The sequence below is a fragment of the Hypanus sabinus genome, chromosome 9, assembly GCF_030144855.1.
Source record: "Hypanus sabinus isolate sHypSab1 chromosome 9, sHypSab1.hap1, whole genome shotgun sequence".
Lineage (NCBI taxonomy): Eukaryota > Metazoa > Chordata > Chondrichthyes > Myliobatiformes > Dasyatidae > Hypanus > Hypanus sabinus.
In genome coordinates, this window is record NC_082714.1 from 12067476 (window position 1) to 12092769 (window position 25294).

Genomic DNA, 25294 nt, shown 5'->3' on the forward strand with positions numbered 1-25294 from the left:
TCGGAGTACCTCCTGGCCTCGGACCCATGCTTGGGGTCCGTTCCTTGCCCAGTTTACAGCATCGCGTCCTCACTCTCTCACCCCCTCACACCGATCTCCCCAAAAGCCCGCCAACAATAGCTTACGGACTCAGAAGAAAGAACAACATTAATCCCAATTGGTTTACAAAGGAATACAATTCTCATTATCAGTAAATTTTAACCCAAACAAGCTTCCAGCACTCTCTCGCAACAAAGAAGCATTCCTGCTTTTAACAAAACAAAGAAGCTATTTTGATTACATACACAGTAACAAAGAAAAAAGAAGAAACCCCCTTTACATATATATTGTAAACAACTGGGGTCCCAGCACTGAGCCTTGCGGTACCCCACTAGTCACTGCCTGCCATTCTGAAAAGGTCCCGTTTACTCCCACTCTTTGCTTCCTGTCTGCCAACCTATTCTCTATCCACATCAATACCATATCCCCAATACTGTGTGCTTTAAGTTTGCACACTAATCTCCTGTATGGGACCTTGTCAAAAGCCTTTTGAAAATCTAAATATACCACATCCACTGGTTCTCCCCTATCCACTCTACTAGTTACATCTTCAAAAAATAAACAGTCAATGTTTCAGGCCGAGACCCTTCTTCACGTCTGGAAAGGAAGGGGAAAGATGCCAGAATAAAAAGTTGGGGAGTGGAGAAGGAGACTAGCTAGAAGGTGATAGTGAAGCCAGATGGAAAGGAAGCAATCGGATTAGAGAGGAGAGTGGATCACCAGAGGAAAAAGGGAAGGTTGGGAGGCACCAGGGTGGCACCAGGATAGGCTGGCAAGAAGTGGAAAGAGGTCAGAGTGGAGAATAGAAGAAGAAGGGAGGGGGAGGGATTTCTTTAAATTTATTATGATCAATATTATCAATATAAATAGTGTTGATTTCACCATTGTAAGATGAAAATTAAGTCACAATATATTTCAAAAGCTGAGGCAAAGACTAGTGGGAGATCTGATAAAAGTTTAAAAAATTATGAGAGATGTATATAAGGCAGGAGTCTTTCTCCAAAGGGAGAAATGTTGAATACCAGAGGGCATAGGTAAAAGTCAAAAAGGGAAAAGTTTAAAGAGAACGTGCGGGGTAAGTTTTTTTACACAGAGAATCATGGGTACCTGGACCGGATGCCTGGGAAGTGGTGGAAGCAGATACAAAAGTGGCATTTAAAAGGGTTTTAGACAGGCAGACGAACGCAGGGATATCATTGTCCAAAATCCTCACCATCCAGGTCACGCTCTCTTCTCGCTGCTGCCATTGGAAAGGATGTACAGGAACCTTAGGCCCCACACCAGCAGATTCAGGAATGAGTATTATCCTTCAACCATCAGGCTCCTGAACCAGTGTGGAGAACTTCACTCACCTCAACTCTGAACTGATTCCACAACATAAGAACTCACTTTCAAGGATTCTCAGTATTATTTATTTATTTACTTATCTACTTATTCGCACAGTTTTCTGTTTTTTTGCCCCTTGTTTGTCTTTATTTCTCTGCAGATTTTCATTGATTCTATTGTCTTTTGTTCTATTTTGAATGCTGGCAGGAGAACTGCAGGGTGAAGAGCCTGTTTCTGTGCTGTACTGTTCGAAAATGAATCTCGGGGTAGTATATGGTGACATACACATATTTGAATAATAAATTTACTTTGAACTTTGGATGTGGAGGCAGAAGGGATAGGCATCGAGCTTGGTGCCGACATTATGGGTTGAAGAGCTGCCCTGTACATTCCAAATAACAATCTGTGGATGCACCGTCTTCATTCCGAGGACGACCTGCTGCCAAAGATGTGAAGGCATAATCTCACAGAAATTCTCCACTGGTGTCCTACGCCGACAGTGTGGCATTGATTTATCATTCACATTCTGTCTGCAGCTGTGCCCTTCTGCTGCCTGATCATGTATCTGATGGCCCGCTCATACACGTTCTTATCTAGAGTAACACAATCTGATGTGTGGGAAATTGAATTTCCTTCAAGCTGACGAGAGGCACGCTGACGCCTCGACAGGAGGTATAACGAGAATAACTCACAACTTTGTTTTCTCTTTCCAGATCTGGGACACTGCTGGCCAGGAGAGGTTTCGCAGCGTAACTCATGCCTATTACCGAGACGCCCACGGTAAGTGATGTATAGAGCATACAGCACAGGGACAGGCCCTTTGGCCCATCTAGTCTGTGCCGAACTATTATTCTGCCTAGTCCCATCGACCTGCACCTGGACTATAGCGCCCTCCATGTTCGCCCCATCCATGTACCTATCCAGAATTTCCCCTAAACGTTAAAATCGAACCCACATGCGCCACTTGTGTTGGCAGCTCGTTGCACACTCTGAGTGAAGAAGTTCCCCTTAAAAATCCCCTTAAGGTTCCTTATGTTCCTCTTAAAATTCACCTTAAAGTTCCTCATGTTCCCCTTAAAAATCACCTTAAAGTTGCTCATGTTTCCTTCAAAATTTTCACTTTTACCCTTAGGCATGCCCTTTTCTCACTATTACCATCAGGTAGGAGGTACAGAAGTCTGAATACACACACTCAGTGATTCAGAAACTACTTATTTCCCTCTGCCTTCTGATCTCTAAATGGACACTGAACCCATAAACACTTTTTTAATAGCTATTATTTCTCTTTTTTGCATGATTTTTAGTCTGTTCAATATACATATACTTTAATTGATTTACTTATGTATTATTATTTTTTTTTCTCCTTCTATTTTTATATATTACATTGAACTTTTGCTGCAAAGTTAGCAGATTTCACGACAGTGATAATGCCAGTGATAATAAACCTGATTCTGATTGTGATAAGCCATGACCTTCATCCTATCTCAGTAGAAAGACGGTTTGTGTTTACCCTGTCTATAGCCCTCATAATTATGTATACCTCTATTAAATCTCCTCTCAATCTTCTACACTCCAGAGAAAAAAGTTCTAACCTATTCAACCTTTCCTAACAACTCGGGTCCTCAAATGCTGGCAACATCTGCCTCCTGTGTGCTTGTTTCAAGAAGTGGCAAGTTCCATAGTCATTGAGTAAAGAGGTTCTCCTGATTTTTTGTTTAAATAGTTGTTCATGGCACAAGCTCTTGCTGGCAAGACTGTCTAATTTTCCACCCCTAACTGCCTCTGAGGAGGCAATGAAGAATCCATCATATTGTTGGATCTGGAGATATGTCCAAGCTGGACCAGGGTTAAAGTGGAAACAGTCCTTCCCCAAAAGTCACCAGTGAGGCAGCTCACAGCTTTGATCACAATCCTGTGACCTCATACCACAGGACTTGGACAAATTAGAAGGGGCAAAAAGGTGGCAGATCGAATACAGTGTTTGGAAATGCTTGATAATGCACTTTGGTAAAAAAAAACAACAGTGCGGCTATTATCTAAATGGGGAGAATGTTGAAACATCAGAGGTACAGAGAGATTGAGGCTCCCAGAAACTTAATTTATAGGTTGAGTCTGTGGTAAAGAAGGCAAATACAATGTTGGCATTTATTTCTAGAATATAAAAGCATGGAGATAATGCTGAGCCTTTATAAGCCACTTGTCAGGCCACACTTGGAGTATTGTCAACAACTTTGGGCCACATATCTCAGAAAGGATGTGTTGTCATTGGAGAGAGTCCAAAGGAGGTTTATGTGGATGATTCCAGGAATGAATGGGTTAATATATGAGGAGCGGTTGGCAGCTTTGGGCCTGTACTCATTGGAATTTAGAAGAATGCGGGGGGTTCTCACTGAAACCTACTAAACTTTGAAAGGACTAGGTAGGGTGGATGTGGAGAGGATGTTTCCTCTGGTGGGGGCATCCAGAACTAGAGGGAACAGCCTCAAAATTGAGAGGTGACCTTTTAGAACAGAAGTAAGTAGGAATTTTTTTAGCCAGTGAGTAGTGAATCTGTGAAATGCTGTGCCACAGACTGTGGTGAAGGACAAGTCTGTGAGTATATTTAAGTTGATTGTTTCCTGATCGGTCAGGACATCAAAGGATATGGCGAGAAGGTAGGTATACAGGGTTAAGTGGGATCTGGAATCAGCCATGATGGAATGGGAGAGTAGACTGGATAGGCTGAATGGCCTAATTCTGCTCCAATGTGTCATGTTTGCGTTAGAATGTAGAAAATGACAACAACGGAACATGCTGTTATGCTGAACTAAGTATTCTAAAATGACTTATTAAACTGATCCGTCTGCATGCACATTGTCAATATTCATCATTTGCTGCATATTCATGTGGCAATCTAAGAGCCTTGTTAATATCTTTATCTTATTTGCCTCTACCACCATCCCTGGCAGTACATTCCAGACACCCACCACTCTCTGTGTAAAAAAAATAACTTGCGCATCTCCTTTCAACTTTCCTCCTCTCACTTTGAATGAGAGCCTTCTAGTACTTGACATTTCAACCCTGAGAAAAGATACCAGCTGTCTACCCTTTCTTTGCCTCTCATAATTTTATAAACTGGTCATGTCTCCCTCAGTCTCACTATTCCAGAGAAAACTACCCTAGTTTGTCTAATTTCATTGATCATAGTTTTTTTTTGATTTCTTGTTTCATGCTGTGGATTAGAACTTCTCTGAAGAGGAGATCCAGATTTTTGAGTTCTAATCCAGTGGCAAAAACACCATCCATAGATACTTCAAAGAAAATATGCACAGCATCAACCCACCTAAGGACATAGCTATGTAGCAACTTAAAGAAATTAGAATTGGTTTCTTATTGTTACATTTACCCTACTGCATACTATAAATTCCTTATTAGGAATTTTCCATTAATATCTGCTACTCAGTGTGAACGTCATAAACTTGACCTTGACTAAATGTTTCTGCCATGACCTAAACCTACTGTAACTTCAAGAACTTATTATGGTCACTCATCTCTCAGTGATCTGCTGTAGCTCCAGTGAAGCTTTGCCTTAATTTTTAAAGCCTCATCTTTGTTCTAAGACCCCCCCAGGGGCTTCCTGCCCTTCATATTCCTGTCCTCATGAACAGTTTTGAGATTGGGAGGTTTGAGAGCGTCAAGTACTGAGGAATGAACATCACTAGTAGCTTGACCTGCTTTGCTCATGTAGAAGCCTTGGCCAAGAAAGCTCGCCACCATCTCTGTTTTTTCAGGAGTCTAAAGAACTTTGACATATCCCAGTCTTGGCCTCACAATCAACCTCGTTATCACCATTAACATTTTGAGTTGTGTCATATGATGTGGGTGATCATGATCTATGACCATAATTTTTCTTGGCAAATTCTTCTACAGAGGTGGTTTGCCATTCTGGGCAGTGTCTTTACAAGACAGGTGGCCCTAGCCATCATCAGTACTATTCAGAGGCTGTTTGCCTGGAGTCAGTCGTCACATAACCAGGACTGGTGATGTGCACCAGCTACTTATACGACCATCCACCATGTACTGCCATGGGTTCATGTGACTCTGATTGGGGGGGGGGGGGGTCTAAGCAGGTGCTACATCTTGGCCAAGGGTGACCTGCAGCTTAGCGAAGGGAAAGGGTGCCTTACACTCCTTTGGAAGAGATATATCTCCAACCCACCACCCAAACCTTCCTATAATCTTGCAATTTATTGTTTATTTGCACCTTATGTTAATGTCTGTAGCTGTTACACTTACTTCTGTATTTTGTGATTATTTTACCTTGTTCTACCTCAATGCACGGTGTAATGATTTGATCTGTGTGAAGTTTGCAAGTCAAGCTTTTCCCTGTACCTTGGTATGTGTGACATTAGCAAACCAATTCTATTTCCAGTTACTTTGGCCAGCTGATGTCCTGATGTGGCTCAATATTATTATTTTTTCTCTTTGAAGTATCTTGGAATGTGTTTTCTTTTACTCCATGAAGGTAAATTCCCAGATTTCTCAATCGTCATCCAGAACTTCCAAGGTAAGTTCATTGCAGGTCAAGGAAATTTAAAGTATGTTTGAAGGAAGTGAACAATACTGTGTCCAAAATCAATAAACCATAATAAAAATCAACAAGCTTTCATGTCAGACGTCAAAAGCAATTTATATCACAAGGATCTGCCTCATCTTTGTTGAAAACAGATGTTTTCGCTTGTTGTTTGATCCTTCACTGTAGATAAATGAAAAGAATAATTTTAATGTCCTTGATATTGACCCACAGAGGCATCAAAGTTCTTTGACATTGTTATTATTTCTCTTTTATCTCTCTATGGTCTACTTTATTCCTTGACTTGCTCTCAGTTTCCAATGCAAAAGTGCCACTTTGTGCAAGGGGTGGTTTCACAAGGGGAATGGAGCTTTTCACTGTACCTCTGCAACCCCGATGGTTTCCTTGGCTACATACTCTGGTCCCGCCAAACCCGTGAGACTGAGATGGCTCTCCCACCCCAAATCCTGGCTTGTGCGGATGCTGTGTAATTTGCTACCCTGTTACAAATCAGTGCCAAGAAATAACAGAAAGCACACTGCATACGATTAAAGGAATTACGTTTATGAATTCTAACTACAGGGTTAGTAAAGAAAAGAAAGAAAAACTAAAATGGGCCCATTATAATTAAACAGTCAGAAGTGTATCAGTTGGAGCTTAAGTCACTGATACTTAGTCGATCTTGCTGTCCAGCTCCATCGAAGCATGATCTCCCCACCGGGTCCTATCCTACGAATAGTTCTCAACAGTGTCTTCTCTCTTCATCTCACGCTGAACAAAAGACCCTGCTGATATTCCAAAGCATCCGTTATCTCTAACCATAACCCAAACACTGCTTCTACAGAAAGACCATTACGTTAGCAGTGAAACCTCCCCCAGGCTGTTACACCTCACTTTACACTCAGTGGCCATTTTATTAGGTAAACCTGCTCGTTAGTGCAAGTATCCAATCAGCCAATCATGCGGCAGCAACTCAATGCGTAAAAGCACGCAGACATGCTCAAGAGGATCAGTTGTTGTTCAGACCAAACGTCAGAATGGGGAAGGAAAATTGTAATCCAAGTGACTTTGACTGGAATAATTGTTGGTGTCTGACAGGATGATCTGAGTATCTCTGAAACCGCTGATTTCCTGGGATTTTCACACACACAACAGAGTTTTCAGAGAATGGTGGAAAAACGAAAAAGCATCCAGTGAATGGCAGTTCTGTGAGCAAAAATGCCTCGTTAATGAGAGGGGTCAGAGGAGAATGGCCAGACTGGTTCAAGCTGACAGGAAGGAGACAGTAATCCAAATAAACACGTATACAACAGTGTCATGTAGAAAGCATCTCTGAATGCGCAGCATCTCGAACCTTGAAGTGGATGGGCTACAGCAGCAGAAGACCACACCAGGTGCCACAGCTGTACCTGATAAAGTGACTGCTGAGTGTATGTGGCAGTATTAAACCAATCTCATCAAGGAAGGTAGAGAGTACAGATATAGTTGAGTTTGAAAGCAAATTGGAAAAGTATTAAAAGGGGAAAAAACAGTCAGCCATAGGGAAAGTAAGGAGAGCAGAAACCGTTAGACTGCCATTATATATAGATAATATGGAGTTTTCGTGAGTTAAAGTTTTCTTTACCTCCTGTTGGAGGAACTCAACAGGTTAGGCAGTATCTATAGAGGGAAATGAAGAGTGGACATTTCGGGCCAAGACTCCTCATCAAAGAAGTATAAGTAAAAATCCAATTCAGTCTTCAACCATAGAGTCTGCCAGACAAGTCTGTTCAATCGTTCCATCATGACTGATCTATTATCCTTTTGAACCCCATGCTCTGCCTTCTCCCCTTAACCTTTGATGCCCTTACTCATCAAGAGCCTATCAATCTCTGCATAGCCAGTGACTCTGCCTCCATTGCCATCTGTGACAATGAATTCCACAGATTCACCTCCCTTTGGCTAAGGAAATTCTTCCTTTGCTCTGTTCTATTCTGAGATGGTGCCCTCTGGTCCTAGACTCCCCCTCTATAGGAAGTAGCCACTCCATGCTCACTCTATCTAGGCCTTTCAATATTCAATAAGTTTCAGTGAGATCCCTCCCCCCTCATTCTTATAAGCTCCGAGGACAGGCCCAGAGAGTCATCTAATGTTTCCTGTATGTTAACCCTGTGTTGATTATTTTTGGATGAGAGAGTTACTAATTTGAAGGTTGGGGGGATCTGATACTTGCCATTCAGAGACAGCCTGTCCTGGGGTTGGAGGGCACTCTGTATGTGTGGTTGTGTGGCTGGAAGGGTAGGAAACAGGCTTGTTTTGTTTTGTTGTTGCTGCTGCTTGTGTTGTTCTGCGGAACGTAGTGGGCATGTTATGTTGGTACCAGAATGTGTGATGACACTTGTGGACTGCCCCCGGTACATAGAACATAGAACGTTACAGCACAGGAACAGGCCCTTCAGCCCACAAAGTTGTGCCAAACCAATTAATTTAGTAATCAAATGGCCAATTAAACTAATGCTTTCTGCCTACACAATGTCCATATCCTTGCATTTCCCTCACATTCATGTGCTTAGCTAAAAGTTGCGGCTAAATTTATATTTTCTCTGTAATTGTCAGTTTTTTTTCTATCTTGCTCTCATTTCCCAGCACTCTCCACATATTTGCTTCTGGAAATCAGGGATTGAAACTCCACAGCCCTCTGGGGTGGAGGTGTCCAGAGATTCACCTCCCTTCTTTCCTGTGTGCCTGCCCTTTACTCTGCAACAACAGTCCCTACTCTCCTCAGTTTCAGACTTTGGACAGTAGTCTGGTGCAGCTGGTCCCTTTTGCATTCTTTATTATTTGAAACGTCCAGTAATTTTTATGTACTGAAATTGTGGTGCTGCTCCAAAACAACAAATTTTGTGACATACGTGAGTGACCCTAAACCTGGTTCTGATATTTCACAGAATTCAACAGAACATTGCCTATATCGACAAAACAAGAATATACGTAGAACATCGAATAAACACTCAATCCCGACCGCAGGTGCTGTCAGAGTGGAGTTTTCACGTTCACCCTTGGGTTTCCTCTGGGTGCTCCAGTTTCCTCCCACAGCCTCAGGACTCATACCACCAGGCTCAGGAACAGTTATTACCCCTCAACCATCAGGCTTTTGAACCATAGGGGATAACTTCACTCAACTTCACTTGCCCCATCATTGAAATGTTCTCAGAACCTATGGACTCACTTTCAATGACTCTTCATTGCACATTCTCAATATTATCTATTTATCTATCTATCTATCTATCTATTTATTTATTTATTTATTAATTATTTCTTATTTTGTATTTGCACAGTTTGTTGCCCTTTGCATTCTGGTTGAACCCTCAAGTTGGGCGGACTTTTACTGACTCTGTTATTATTCTATAGATTTATTGAGTATGTCCTCCAGAAATTGAATCTCAGGGCTGTATATGGTGACATATCTGTACTTTGATAATAAATTTACTCTGAACTTCGAAGTTCGGTCACTGAACTTGCTCCTAGTGTGAGGCCCATTCCTTATTTGGTTTATTTAGAGAGACAGGACGGTAAATGGTCCCTCCCGGTCCCAATGAGCCCAGTTATACCTGTGCGACCAACTAACCTACTAACCTCTTATTGTTGTTCAGTCATTAATTCGAGCCCGACTCTTGTGACCTCATGGACACCTGCACACCAAGCCTTCTTGTTGGAACCTGGAGCACCCGAAGGAAACCCACACAGTCATGTGGAGAACGTGAAAACTTCTTTAGATTAGATTGGCTTTATTTATCACATGTACATCGAAACACGCAGTGAAATGCATCGTTTGCATTAACTCAAATCAGCGAGGCTTGTGCTGGGTGCAGCCTGCAAGTGTTGCCACGCTTCTGGCATGAGCAACTTACTAACACTAACTCGCGTGCCTTAGCAATGTGGGGTCAAACGGGAGCACCAGAGGAAACCTGGCCATTCATGGGGAGAATGTGCCAAGTCCTTACAGTCAGTGGCAGAACTGAACCGGGGTTGCTGGTGCTGTAATAGTGATATGCTGTTACAGTACTGTGCAATCTGTGCAGAATGAATCCATTACTCCTCATACAAGGAAAGCAGCCTTGCTGAGTTCACCTTATCGAACCTTTCAGGATCCCCAGGACTAGTGAGAAGAGAGGCAGGAAATAGAACATAAGGCTGGGAAAATTTTTACCCAGCCCAACAGATGGGAGGCGAATGGGATTGTTTGGGCTGTTGACTTTATGCCCTGCCCAGTTGTACACTCCCTTAAATATTGTGAAGAGGATAATATTGTTCTTGGAGGAAATCCAGCATAAATTGCTTTTATTACTACCTCCTGAACACTGAGGACTAAGTTATGGGGAGAGACGCTGGCAACAAAGGTTGTAGAAGTTTCAAATGAGATTTTTTTGAAGAGTTTAATTTACGGGAGAAAACTGAGTAGATGGAGAAAGAAGGAGCATCTGTTTCTGCTGGGTTGGGAGTGTATCTCAGTGGCCACTTTATTAGTTACTGCCTGTACCTAGTAAAGTTGCCACTGAGTGTATGTTTGTGGTCTTCTGTTCCTGAAGCCCATCCATTTCAAGGTTCGACATGTTGTGCGTTCAGAGATGCTCTTTTGCACATCATGCATGGTTATTTGGGTTACTGTCACTTTCCTGTCAGTTTGAACCAGTCTGGCCATTCGCCCCTGATCTTGCTCACCAACTAAGCATCCTCGCCCACAGAACTTCCTCCCACTGGATGTTTTTGTTTGTTTATTGCATCATTCTCTGCAAACTGTAGAGACCGGTGCATGTGTAAATCCCAGATGATTAAGAGTTTCTGGGATACTCAAAGCACCCAAATTCTGGTATGGAGGGGTCACTACACAAAATCAGAAAAAGCTGCAGAAATTTGCAAACTTAGCCGACTCTATCCTCGGTGCTAGCCCACCCCCCCCCCCCACTTCCCCACTCCTCAACAACAAGGACACCTTCAAAAGGCGATGCCTCAAAAAGATAGCATCCAAAATTAACCGCCACGGGCAAGGACATGCTATCTTTTCATTGCTCCCATCAGGAAGGACCCTGAAGAGATACACACAATGTTTCAGGAACAGTTTCAGAAACACTACCTCAGTATTTTTTCTCTATTTTTTTGCTACTTATTTAATTTAGTTTTATATATTCAGTAATAGTTCAAAAGGGTAAGACAAAGGAACACATACCAATCCTCATCGAGGGACCAGAAGTGGAGAGAGTGAGCAGCTTCAAATTCCTGGGTGTCAAGATCTCTGAGGATCTAACCTGGTCCCAATAAATCGATGTAGTTATAAAGAAGGCAAGACAGCGGCTGTACTTTATTAGGAGTTTGAAGAGATTTGGCACGTCAACATATATGCTCAAAGACTTCTATAGTTGTACTATGGACAACATTCTGACAGGCTGCATCACTGACTGGTATGGAGGGGCTACTGCACAGGTCTGAAAGAAGCTGCAGAAGATTGTAAATCTGGTCAGCTCCATCTTGGGCCCTAGCCTACAAAGTAACCAGGACATCTTCAGGAAGTGGTGTCTTAGAAAGGCAGTATCCATTATTAAGGACCTCCAGCACCCAGAGCATGCACGTTTCTCACTGTTACCATCAGGGAGGAGGTACAGAAGCCTGAAGGCACACATTCAGTGATTCAGGAACAGCTTCTTCCCCTCTGCCATCCGATTCCTAAATGGACTTTGAAGCTTGGGACACTACCTCATTTTTTTAATGTACAGTATTTCTGTTTTTGCACATTTTTTCATAACCTATTCAATTTACATAATTGATTTATTTGTTTATTTATTATGGTTCTTTTAATTTTTCTTTCCCTCTGCTAGATTATGTATTGCATTGAACTACTGCTGCTAAGTTAACAAATTTCACGTCACATGCCAGTGATAAAACTGATTCTGATTCTGATATATGTATTTCTTACTGTAATTTATAGTTTTTATTTTTATGTATTGCAATGTACTGCTGCTGCAAAACAACAAATTTGACTTCATTTGCCACTGATATTAAACCTAATGCTGATTTACTTCACTGGAGTATTCTCTTATTAATCCTTCTGTTGCTTCCTTTATGATCTGATTTCTTGTCTTGGTTGCCTCATCTTCATTGTCATCTGACGAATCCTCTGTTTTTGTATCTCCATTGGCTCTTTTCTTTTTGGCCTTCCATTCATCCAGCTGGGCTTTGGTCTTTGCATCTATTTTACAAGTAGCTTTTTGTCTCCCACTTGCAGTTCATGCAATAATCTTAATGTACGTAGAGTAGATCCTGGTTCTTTATACCCAGAAAAGCCGAATGTTTGCAACTTTCCTGAGGCTCCTTGAACTCTTCTCCAGCTTAAAACCAAGCTGCGTTTTGCAAGTAACTGCTTGACCAACAAATCAGAAGGTTATCAGATGTGTCGTGCTTCCTCTGAGGAGCATGGTCCTTCTTTGGTCCAATATGCTTTCCAGCCAAAGACAAGGAGGTCATCACCAGTAGCTGTTTGTCCTATGTTGGGCAATGGTTCACAGTGTTCAGCATGGAGACAGTTGTGCCTAAGTACCTTTCTTAATTCACTTTCAGTTGGCTTCATTGCAGGGATCATGGCATGCAAATAGTGGATGGATATCCAAACAAGTTGTAGTTGTTTCAGCTAATAACACCCCCACAATGCTGGTCCTCTTGTTTTTGCCTCCTACAAACTCAATGTGGCTTGTTAGTTGTTGTATTTCTCTGTTGCATTAACAGGGAACTTTCAGGAAGGAAACTGTCACCTCCAAATTATCTCTGGTGTGTGAATGTATGATAGGAGACTTGTTCTAAGATAGAAACCTCTACAATCAATCATTGAATGCCTATGACAAATCTTTTCCTCTTTGTCTGCAGTTTAATCCTTAGCTTAAGTATTATTGACTATTTGCCCTGTCTAATGATAGATTTTCTCCTTGAGGCTTTGAATAGAATCGTTAAGTGCAATCATTCACAGTGTATGCTGTGCTTCAATGATGGCAGCTAAACAGACAGATGATTGTAAAGTTCACCTTCCTGCGTCATTCAGTACGGTGACCCCTCACATACTGCACAGTGGAGAATTCGGCTTTTGACTTTGTTCCATCGTCCAGGTTGAGTCGGTGGTGAAGAAGGCAAATGCAATGTTGGCATTCATTTCTAGAGGAGTAGAGTATAGGAGCAGGGATGTGATGTTGAGGCTCTATAAGGCACTGGTAAGACCTCACTTGGAGTACTGTGTGCAGTTTTAGTCTCCTTATTTAAGAAAGGATGTGCTGACGTTGGACAAGGTTCAGAGAAGATTCACTAGAACGATTCCGGGAATGAGAGGGTTAACATATGAGGAATGTTTGATCGCTCTTGGACTGTACTCCTTGGAGTTTAGAAGAATGAGGGGGGAACCACATAGAAACATTTCGAACATTGAAAGGCATGGACAGAGTGGATGTGGCAAAGTTGTTTCACATGGTGGGGGAGTCTAGTACGAGAGGGCATGACTTAAGGATTGAAGGGCACCCGTTCAGAACAGAGATGCGAAGAAATTTTTTAGCCAGAGGGTGGTGATTCTGTGGAATTTATTGGCACAGGTGGCAGTGGAGATCAAGCCATTGGGTGTATTTAAGGCAGAGATTGATAGGTATCTGAGTAGCCAGGGCATCAAAGGTTATGGTGAGAAGGCGGGGGATTAAATGGGAGAATGGATCAGCTCATGATAAAATAGTGGAGCAGACTTGATGGGCCGAATGGTTGACTTCTGCTCCTTTGTCTTATGGTCCAAGAGGAAAAGGCCGCTTGGTGGGTTCCTTGAAAGGGATGCTTTGAAAAACTTCTACAAATGCACAAGTTGAGGGTATCCTATCTGGTTGCATCATGGCTTGATATGAAATCACCAATACCCAGGAATGGAAAAGCCCACAAGTAGTGGTAGATATAGCCCAGTGCATCAAAGGGAAAGCCCTGGCCACCACATCTGCAAGGAGCGCTGCCACAAGTAAACAGCATCCATCATCAAGGACCCCCACCACCCAGGCCACGATCTCTTTCCCCTGCTACCATTGGGAGGGAGCTGCAGGAAACCAGAGTCCCACACCACCAGGTTCAGGGACAGTTATTACCCTTCAAACATCAGGATAACTTCACTCACCTCAACTCTGAACTGATCACTGAAGACAACCTATGGACTCACCTTCAAGGGCTCTGTAGTATTATTCATTTATTTATGACTTTTTTTGTATTTATGCAGTTTGTCTTCTTTTGCACAGAAGTTGCTTCTCTGAATAGTTTTTCATAGATATATTTCTTTGTTTACTGTCAATCAGAATCAGGTTTAATGTCCGTGTTAAATGTCATGAAATGTGTTGTTTTCTGGCAGCAATACATTGCAATATATAATAAAATCTAGGCACATACATACACCCCTAGTCAAGGGTGCCTAAGACTTTTGCACAGTACTGTATTTGCCAACATGGAGTGGAGAGCGAGTTTGTAAATCTATGGTAGGAGCAGAGGATGTTGGGATGGGGGGGGGGGGGGGGTGGAGATCCATGGGAGGGGTGTGGGACAGGGGACAGAGAAGGAGTACCAGGGCCATAGGATGGCACGGGTACAGACACACCCAAACATGAGGCAGGTGTTCAAACAATTGGTTTATTGACCATTACAGAATGTTTCTCTGGTGCCTCCTACTCCATCCCCTTTCCTTTCCCCTTTTCCCTCTCTCTGCCCCCTTCCCACTCTCAGTTCATGATAGAGACCCATATCAGAACAAGGTTTATCATCAATCACATAGGTCATGATTTTTTTTGTACAGCAGCAGTACAGTGCAATACACATAATTACTACAGAACTATGCCAAGGTCTTAAGCACCCTAGCTATCTATGCCACCTAAGTCCTAACCACCATCAGAAACCAGTTTAATATCACTGGCATATGTCATGAAATTTGACATATTAGTGGCAGCTGTATAATGCAATACATGATAAGATAGAGAAAATGAATTACACTAAGGATATAGATGGATATTAAACATTTAAATTAAAAATAGTGCAAAAACAGAAATAATAATAAAAGTAAGGTTCAGTGTCCATTCAGAAATTGGATGGCAGAGAAGAGGCTGTTCCTGAATTGCTGAGTGTGTTCCTTCAGGTTCCTATATCATCCTCCTGATAGTAACAGTGGGAAGAGGACGTGTCCTGGGTGATGGAGGACCTTAATAATGGATGCCGCCTTTTTTCCGAGGCACCTCTCCTCAAAGATATCTTGGATACTGCGTAGGCTAGTACCCATGATGGAGCTGACTAACTTTACAACTTTCTGTAGATTCATTCGATCCTGTGCAGTAGAACCCACCCCCCACCAGACAGTGATACATCCTGTCAGAGTGCTCTCCATGGTACGTCTGTAGTTTTTGAGCATTTTAGGGGACAAAGCAAATCTCTTCAAACTCCTATTGAAATATAGCCGCTGTCTTGCCTTCTTTATAACTGCATCGATATGCTGGGACCAGGTTAGATCCTCAGAGATACTGTCACCCAAAACCTGAAATTGCTCACTCTTTCCACTTCTGCTCGCTCTGAGGCTCGTTTCGTGTCTGCTCATCCTACCCTTTCTAAAGTCCAAAATCAGCTCGTTGGTCTTAATGACATTGAGGTGCCAGGTTGTTGCTCCAACACCTGTTGCATTGTTTGCCTATTTGAAACCACCTGCACGGAAAATTTTGCTCCCCTCCCCTTATTGACATAAGGCAGCACCAGCCAACTGTAATTGGATTACTCAGTGGCAGAAAATGCTTTCATAATCTTTGCAAGGCTGGAGAGGGGGGAAAAGAAAGACTTGTTGTGACATTCATTTCATTTGGCGCTGGAAGCTAACCAGGAATGCTAATGAGGTTTTTAATTGAGTTCAACACCTACATCAGCCCTGCAACTTACAACTGACACACTTACACATGTAGCAGATGCACAGGGTATTAATTAAGAGGAGGATGATTTCAGAAAGGATAATATTGCGTTGATTTTGTTCGAAGTGGATTGAAGAGGGGAATTATTTTATTCTGAAGCTGAGAAGTGCCCAGCCCTACAGCTGATGATATCTTTACCTCAGAGATGTTTGGCCTTGGTGCGGGACTATAATTTGCCAGCATCGTCTGGCAGAATGACAGGTTTCAAATGTGTGTGGGAAATCATTAACTCCTGGCTGGTGCAGAGAACATCTGGCACTTAAGGGCAAATGGACACTGCAGTTGGCAGCTCAGTGTCTTTCTGTCAGCAAACTGAACAGAGAGAGACACACATAAATGTCTTTTCATTCACAACATTGGAGGAACTCAGTGGCATCTGTGGAGCAAAAGGGATAAAACCTAGAACAGATGGGCCAAAGAGCTTAATTATGCTCCTATGTTGTATGGTTTTATAGTATGGCACAGGAACAACCCCTTCAGCCCACAATGTCGGTACCAAACATTAAGCGAATTAACCTGATTCTCTATTGCCTATGCATTAATCTGGATTTCTAGCATGTATAGAATCTCTTCTGTTTATGCCTAGACTGTCGTGCTTGAAGGACTCTAGATCATGGTCTCTTTGGTGGCTTTTGCTATTGCTTGCATGGTGGTGGGGGGGAGTATTGGTGCTTCTACCGGTGCATTTGGGAGGTGTTGAGTGGGAGGGTTGATGCTACTGCTGCTGGTTGTGCAATGGGAGGGGGAGGTGTGCTTTGGGGGGTTCTGATATTTCTACCTCTCATTGTCCAAAGTCCTAGCCAGCCCAACATTCCCCTATAGCCCAGTTCCTCAAGTCTTGGCAACATCATCGTTAATCTTTTCTGCACTCTTTCCAGCTTAGAAGCATCTTTCCTATAACAGGGTAACCAAAACTGTGCATGGTATTCCGAATTCAGCCTCACCAATGTCCTGTTCAGCACAACGCTGACGCCAAACTCCCATAGTAGACTCTGTCCAAAGACCATTACCATCCAACATTTCCACGTCTATTATAATTTATACACTTCTATAAGATTACCTCTCATTCTCCTATGTTCCAAGGAATGCAGACCTAGCCTGACCAAACTTCTCCTATGACTCAGTTGCTGGTAACATCCTTGTAAACCTATTCTGCACTCTTTCCAGTTTAACCATTTCTTTCCTGTAACAGGGGCTCCCCAAACTACACACAGTATCCCAAGTGTGGCTTCATTTATAGGTTACAGGGAAAAGACAGGAAAATGGGGTTGAGAGGGATAGGAAATCAGCTCTGATTGAATGGAGGTGTACACTCGATGGGCTAAATATCCTAATTTTGCTCCTGTATCTTATGGTCTTAAAAACTGAAAGTTCAAAGCTTCATTTATTATCAAAGTATACAACTTGAAATTCTTCTTTGGCTAGCCATGAAACCAATAAAGAAAAGAAAGGGAGCACAATCATCAACATCCCCCCCAAATCCTCCGTTCCCTTGTAAAAAAAAGAATAAAAATGGAAAAAGCACATGAGCCCCCAAATTCTTTCTCCTGCTTACAAAAGAACCGAACAAAACGGAACAGGCACATTGACCCCCAATTCCTTCTCCACATAAAAAAATGAACCCCATATCAAACCCCAAATCCCTCCTCTCACACAAAAAAAAACCCAATCAAGATGGAACAGGGAAATCAATCCCCAAATCCGTCTCCCCACAAAAAAGAAAGAACAAACAGAACATCAGCCTCCAAAAAAACAAGAAAGATCGGGTGAAAAACACAGAATATAAAAAATTATAAGACAGAAAAAAAAGTCTATAGTCCAAGTCCACATCCAAAATGCAGAAAACCTGGGCAACATTCTCTGGGCCCCAGTGGCAGGCCTTTCCCTCTCTGTAGCAGAGCTATCAAAAGACAGGCAGCCAGCGCTTACCCTCTGATGCTTCAATCTCCCTCATTGCTTTGTTCGGCAAAATGGAGTTGAACAATAGATTTTGCGCCGCGTCCTGTAGCCTTCTCACCATGAAGTTTGCGCACTCTTCCTCTACCTCCTGGATTCCTCTTGGAGACTGTGGAGTGTTGAAGCACCCAAACGATCTCCAAGCTTCTGCATTCGCCTCGATGCTTTGATCTCCTGCGCCGCTTTTTTGGCCAAGTGGAGTCAAACATCAGCCTGTCTTACAGCCTGCTGCACTCCCCACCTCTGCCTCCCAGAATCCTTTCAGAGACCGCAGAGTGCTGCAACAGCCAAGCAATCTCCAAACAGCAAATTACAGGTATAAGCCCTACGCTGGTTTGACTCTCCAAAGTGTGTCAGCGCATTGGGAAGAGATTACCACTCCCAAAGAGTGCTTGGAATGCAACATCCCCACTAATCCCTTGCAATCTCTGGCCTGTGGTCACTCGGAGTGGAGAAAGAACGTCCATTCGGGATGTTATTGAGAACTTGAGTGCATGCTTTGGGAGTCCGCAGACACACCGTATAACTGGCCAAAGAAGCAGAGCAGCTCACAGTGCACCTACCTTGTCAGACAACTTCTGCCCCATCCGTGGCAGACTCTACGGTTTCCAACTTGGCCTCAAAAGTCAGAATCAGAACCTCTGAATCTGATTTATTATCATTGACGTATGTCATGAAATTTGTTTAGAGCTGTGAGGTAATGTTGCAGCAATATAAGACCTTAGTTAGACCCCACTTGGAGCACTGTGTTCAATTCTGGTCACCTCACTACAGGAAGGATGTGGAAGCCATAGAAAGGGTTGAGAGGAGATTTACAAGGATGGTGCCTGGATTAGGGAGCATGCCTTATGAGAATAGTTTGAGTGATCTCGGATTTTTCTCCTTGGAGCGATGGAGGATGAGAGGTGACCTGATAGAGGTGTATAAGCCAAACGTTATGTTTTCTGGTGTAGTCTATTTTGTCATGTGCTTTGTTGATATTATTCTGGAGGAACATTGTCTCATTTTTTAATTGCATTGCAGTTGTGGTTTTTAAATGACAATAAACTGAATCTGAATCTGAATAAGATGATGAGAGACATTGATCGTGTAGATAGCCAGAGGCTCCTTCCCAGGGCTGAAATGGCTAACACAAAGGGGCATAGCTTTAAGGTGCTTGTAAACAGGTACAAGGGGATGTCAAAGGTAAGTTTTTCACACAGAGAGTGGTGGGTACATGGAATGCACTGCCAGTGACGAAGATGGGGAAGGATACAATAAGATTTTTTAAGAGGCTCTTAGGAACATGGAGCTTAGAAAAATAGACGGCTATGCGCTAGGGAAAATTCTAAGCAGTTTCTAGAGTAGGTTACATGGTTGGCACAACATTGTGGGCTGAAGGGCCTGTAATGTACTGTAGATTTTCTGTGTTCTATAAAATTTATTGTTTTGCGGCAGAAGAACAATGCAAGACATGAAAATCATTCTAAGTTACAATAAAATATAAATAGTGTAAAATACCTCCAGTAGGACCATAAGCTTCTCATACTTCGGATGCTTCTTGTGCCTCAATGACCCCGAGAGCCATCTATGTCGGCTGGAGTCAGAGCTTTATGCTTGGGCTCTTGGCAGGGTCAAAGGGTAGAGGGCAGACTAAGAGTTACCCACCAGTTCTCCAGGTTTAGGGGCTCAGCTCAGGACTAACAACCCTGACTGGTAAATCAAAATTGTTATGGTAACACAATGAAGGTCCCTTCTACATCATGCCACCCAGGAACTGCACGACTGAGGGTGATGAAAACTGCAATGAAGCTACTAATGCGATGAAAGAACAGTGCCAGAGATGGAGGACCCTCATTGCTGTCCTCAGTGCAAGTGGTGTAACAGGTGTATAATGAATAAGTGTATAATGCAAGTGGTGTATAATGAATATGCAAAAAAAGGAATATTGATATAGTTTTCATGAGTTTATGAAACGTTTAGAGATCTGATGGTGGAGTGGAATCATTGAGTGTGGGTACCTCCAATCAGTATATCCTGTACTCCTCCCTGATGACGGTAATGTGAAGAGAGAATACGATCATAAGACATAGGAGCAGAATTAGGCCATTCAGCCCATCGAGTCTGCTCTGCCATTCCATCATGGCTAATCCCAGATCCCACTCCACCACATACACCTGCCTTCTTGCCATATCTTTTGATGCTCTGACCAATCAGGAAACGATCAGCTTCCGTCTTAAATATACTCATGGAGTTGGCCTCCACCACAGTTTGTGACAGAGCATTCCACAGATTCATTACTCTCTGGCTAAAAAAAATCCTCCTTACCTCTTTCTAAAAGGTGGCCTCTCAATTTTGAGGCTGTGCCCTTTAGTTCTGGATATCTTCACCATAGGAAACATCCTCCCCACATCCACCCTATATAGTCCTTTCAACATTCAATAGGTTTCAAAGAAATCTACCCCCTCCTGCATTCTTTTAAATTCCAGTGAGTATTGGCCCAAAGCTGCCAAATGCTCCTCATTTGTTAACCCCTTTATTCCCAGAATCATCTTCATGAACCTTCCCTGGACTCTCCCCAGTGGCAGCACATCCTTTCTGAGATATGGGGCCCAAAACTGTTGACAGTGTTTTGGATGGTGAGGATTCTTCCTCATGGATGCTGCCTTCTTGAGGTACTACCTCTTGAAGATGTCCCCACTGGTGGGGAGGGTTGTGTCCTTGATGAAACTAACTAGGTCAACAATGTCAGAACCAACAGATCTGGAACAGAAGTGTGCTGTCCTCGATCCTGATGGGAATGTCCCAGAAAGGAAGTTGGACAAGAGAAGGACAAGGAAGATAAGTGGGTCAGATCTGTAACCCATGCTGAAGTTAGTGACTAAGATAAAGGAACAGTGTATATTTTAGTCACATTTACCAATGATGCAAAGATAGAGGGCAAAGAAAATGGTTCTTTTGCCTCTACTGAAATACTGAAGGTCGCTGAGTAAGAGAAGAACTGTCCTTACAAGGACATCCCTGTTTTCTACAGCATCTGACATTACAGTCTTCTGAGAAATCAGAACAGTTGTGAACTGATTAAACAGAATGTGCTCTCTGTCTCCGAGCTAAAACGACCAGGAAAGTGGTTTACAACCTGGCTCCCCATAGGGATCAACTGTGCTATTTGTCTTACACAAGCCCAAGTTAATCATTCTTTGGATGCGATTATCACACACAGCAGGTGCGAGGCACTTCACGTTGAATAAAAATGAAGTGGCTTGCTTAAACTGCAGATGGCATTGAAGCAGGTAATAGCTCGGCTTTACAATTGGGTTCCTTAGATCCCACACCACCAAGTTCAGGGACAGTTATTACTCCACTACTGTTAAGTAGGAGGTCTCATGCAACCAGGTTCAGGAACAGTTATTATCCCACTCCCTTTGAGAAGCAGGTGCAGGAACCTTAGGTTTTACACAACCAGGTTCAGGAACAGCAGGAGGTACGAGAGTCTTAGACCCACACCACCAGATTCAGAAAGTTACCCTATTATCATCAGGCAGGAGGTAGAGCAAGCTTAGGTCCTCATTAACAGGCTCACACCCTACAGACATCGGGCTCCTGAACCAATGTGGATAACTTTAGTCAACTCCACTCTGAACTAATTCCATAACCTACAGACTCAGTTTAAAGGACTCTATAACTCAGCACTTCTTTTTCATTTACACAATTTGTCGTCTGATACACATCAGTTGTTTGTCGGTCTTTATGTATAGTTTTTCAAAAATTCGATTCTTTTCCTTTATTTTACACAACATAAGAACATAATCAGGTTTAGGATCACCGGCATGTGACGTGAACTTTGTTAACTTAACAGCAACAGTTCAATGCAATACATAATCCAGCAGAGAAAAATAAATAAAAATAAAAATAATGATAATAATAATAAATAAACAAATAAATCAGTTATGTATATTGAATAGATTTTTTAAAACGTGCAAAAACAGAAATATTGGATATTAAAAAGAAATGAGATAGTGTTCATGGGTTCAATGTCCATTTAGGAATTGGATGGCAGAGGGGAAGAAGCTGTTCCTGAATCGCTGAGTGTGTGCCTTCAGGCTTCTGTACCTCCTACCTGATGGTAACAGTGAGAAAAGGGCATGCCCTGGGTGCAGGAGGTCATTAATAATGAACGCTGCCCTTCTGAGACACCGCTCCCTAAAGATATCCTGGGTACATTGTATGCTAGTACCCAAGATGGGGCTGACTAGATTTGCAACCTTCTGCAACTTCTTTTGGTCTTGTGCAGTAGCCCCTCATACCAGACAGTGATGCATCCTGTCAGAATGCTCTCCATGGTACATCTATATTTTATTTGATGGTGAATTTGATGACATGCCAAATCTCTTCAAACTCCTAATAAAGTATAGCCGCTGTCTTGCCTTCTTTATAATTACATCAGTACGTTGGAACCAGGTTAGATCCTCAGAGATCTTGACACCCAGGAACTTGAAGCTGCTCACTCTCTCCAATTCTGATCCCTCTATGAGGATTGGTATGTGTTCCTTTGTCTTACCCTTCCTGAAATCCACTTCCCCTTTTCCCAACCATGATTCTCCTCTTCTTGCCCCCTTCCCACTCTTGGTCCACAAGGAAGACCCGTATCAGATTCAGATTTTGCATCATTCACCTATGTCATAAGATTTTGTTTTGTTTTTTCAACAGCAGTACAGTGCAGTACATAAAATTACTACAGACCTGTGCAAAAGTCTTGGCACCCTAGCTAGATATGTGTCCAAGACTTTTGCATGGTATTGTATATCCAGATCACCATGAATGAGTAGTCAGTTTCCAAATGAGGAGAACCAGTCAAGTGTAGATTTACAGATTGACAGAACTGTTCCACCCTGTCTAGGAGAGCTGAAATAGAGATTAATATTGTCACCCGTACTGAGGTACAGTGAAAATCTTTTGTTTTGCATGCCATCCAGATAGATTGAGGTAGTTGTGGTGAACTACATATACCAGTCTGGACACGCTCCCCCTCCCCACAGCTGACTGCTCCTGTGGCTCCTCCTACAGACCCCGGTATAAAGGCGATTGGAGACACAGCCCCGGCCTCAGTCTCCAGGATGCAGTGTGATGGTCAATTGCTGCTTGTTCTTTCTTCCAGCTAATAAAGCCTATATCTCGCCTCACGTCTCCGAGAGTTATTGATGGTGCATCAGTAGTGAAAAGAAGAAAAGGATGCAGAATATAAAACAGTACAGGCCCTTTGGCCCACAGTGTTAAGCCATTAGGGACATTTAAGAGACTCTTAGAAAGGCACATGGATGAAAGAAAAAATGGAGGGCTGTGTGGGATTGAAGTGTTAGATTGATCTTAGAGTAGGTGCAAAGTTCAAAGTACATTAATCACCAATTTACCTATACATTATACAACCCTTGAGATACATCTTCTTGCAGGTAGCCACAAAAGAAATCCAGTAGAACTCATTTTAAAAAAAAGATTGTCAAACACCCAATGTGTGGAGAAAAACACATTGTGAAAGCAAATAGCTTCAGAACTGAAGTGGTATGAAAGAGATGAAGTTTTATGAAAGGTTAAAGGGTCAGTGCAAGTTTGTAAGCCCAAAGGACCTGTACTGTGCTGTAATGTTCTATGTTTTATGTTCAACCAGTGATAGGTTTCTGCCCTTTTGAAACTCATGTCACAGTGGCAGTCTATTCAGTCCATCATGTCGCTGTAGGTCTTGTTTGAAAGAACTATCCAGTCAGGAATGCCCTCTCATAAAACTGCAGACAACTTGACATTAATCATTACATGTTGCCATAACCCTGTGTATTTGGTTTCTTATTGTTCTTTTCTTGTACATTAATCCCGTGCAAAGATTAATTTTTATAAATGGCCTCTTTTCTCTCCCCAGCTCTGTTGCTGCTCTATGATGTCACAAGCAAAACATCATTTGACAACATTCAGGTAGGCAACGTATCACTTAGCAGAGGCGCTGGTTGGTACTTTGTATATGTTGAAACAAGGGACAACCATCAGTTTCATATTGATTGCTACGGACAGGAGTGGCTGGAAATGGGGAAAGGGACTGTAAAGGAATGAGAGTCAACGCCTGGTTTTATTTATTGTAAATAGGTTTTATTCTTGACTAAGGTTTGGGAGTCAACAAATGATTTATTGTAAATAACTTTATTTATTGAATAAGGACTCATAGCTAACGAATGGTTTTTGTAAATAGTTTTATTTTGTAATATTTCTGAATAAAGTATATTTTTGAAAGAAAAAATATGACTCCAATTTGAAATGAACTGGTTGTGGTCTGGGTGATAAGTGCACTGTTTCAATAGCTTGTTCAAAATAAAATGATCACCCTCCTTGAAGGAGAAACAAAAATCAGCAGCTCACTGTTTGCGAGAACAAGGATAAAATGAACTTTTGAGTTGCTTATTTGGAATGGCAGACTTGGTATTTTAGGCTCTGAAGGCTGTGAGTGCAGAAATTGTTGAGGACTGTTTGCTTACAATGCTCTATGTTAAGATTTATAAAAATGTTAATCGATGCTGAGGTTTGTGCAAAGTAAACAAATTGACTTTTCTGACCAATAGCCTTGTGTGTGACACATTGTATAATCAATTGTTAAGGCTGGTTCCCATTTTATGAATTATAAATACCTGCTTCATTATTTGGAAGTGTGATATATGGATAAACCGCTTGCTCAGTTTATACAGCATGATGAATTAGTCATCAGGGACCCCACCATCCAGGCCGTGCTCTCTCCACACTGCTGCCGTCGGGATGGATGTCTGGGAGCCTCAAGACTCACAGCACCAGGTTCAGGATTAGTTATTACCCCTCAACCATCAGGCTCTCGAACCACAGGGGATAATAACACTCACCCCAACCCTGAATTTATAGATCCACTTTTAAGAACTATACTTCTTATGCTCGATATTTATTGTTTATTAATGCTTATTATTATTACTTTTTTTTAATTTGCACAGTTTGTTGCCTTTTACACATTGGTTGTCCATACTTGTGTGCATTTTCATTGATTCTGCTGTTTCTTTGTATTTACTGTGAATGCTCACAAGAAAATGAATCTCAGGGCAATATATGGTGACATACATGTACTTTGATAGTAAATTTACTTTGAACTTTACAGTCTATTCAGTGCTATACCAAAGGAGTGTTAGAGAGAACTGCATTTACTCTTGACTTCAAAAGCTCTTTTACATTTTGTGATTTGTGTTTCATTTTGGAAGACCTTTTCTTCAGAATTAAATAGTCAAGTAATTGCAAATGTACCGAAGATCAGTTTCCTATCTGGGCAAGGTGTTAGGAGAGCTGAAAGGTTTGTAAATAATGTTTGCTTGTTGGTAACCTTTGCAAATCCTAATCATTTTTGCTTAAAGGTTGAATCTACACTCAGTGGCCATTTTATTAGATGCTTCCTGTACCTAATAAAATG

General features: G+C 42.1%; 1 protein-coding gene across 1 annotated transcript in view; it reads left to right on the plus strand.

Annotated features, from left to right (window-relative positions):
• The window catches only part of LOC132399094 (ras-related protein Rab-26-like), a 425754-nt gene that overhangs the window by 229741 nt on the left and 170719 nt on the right, over positions 1-25294 (plus strand). Inside the window, exons 4-5 of the mRNA XM_059979057.1 lie at positions 2079-2145; positions 23741-23793. Coding sequence (XP_059835040.1) covers positions 2079-2145; positions 23741-23793 — 120 coding nt within the window. The remainder of the gene's footprint in view (positions 1-2078; positions 2146-23740; positions 23794-25294) is intronic.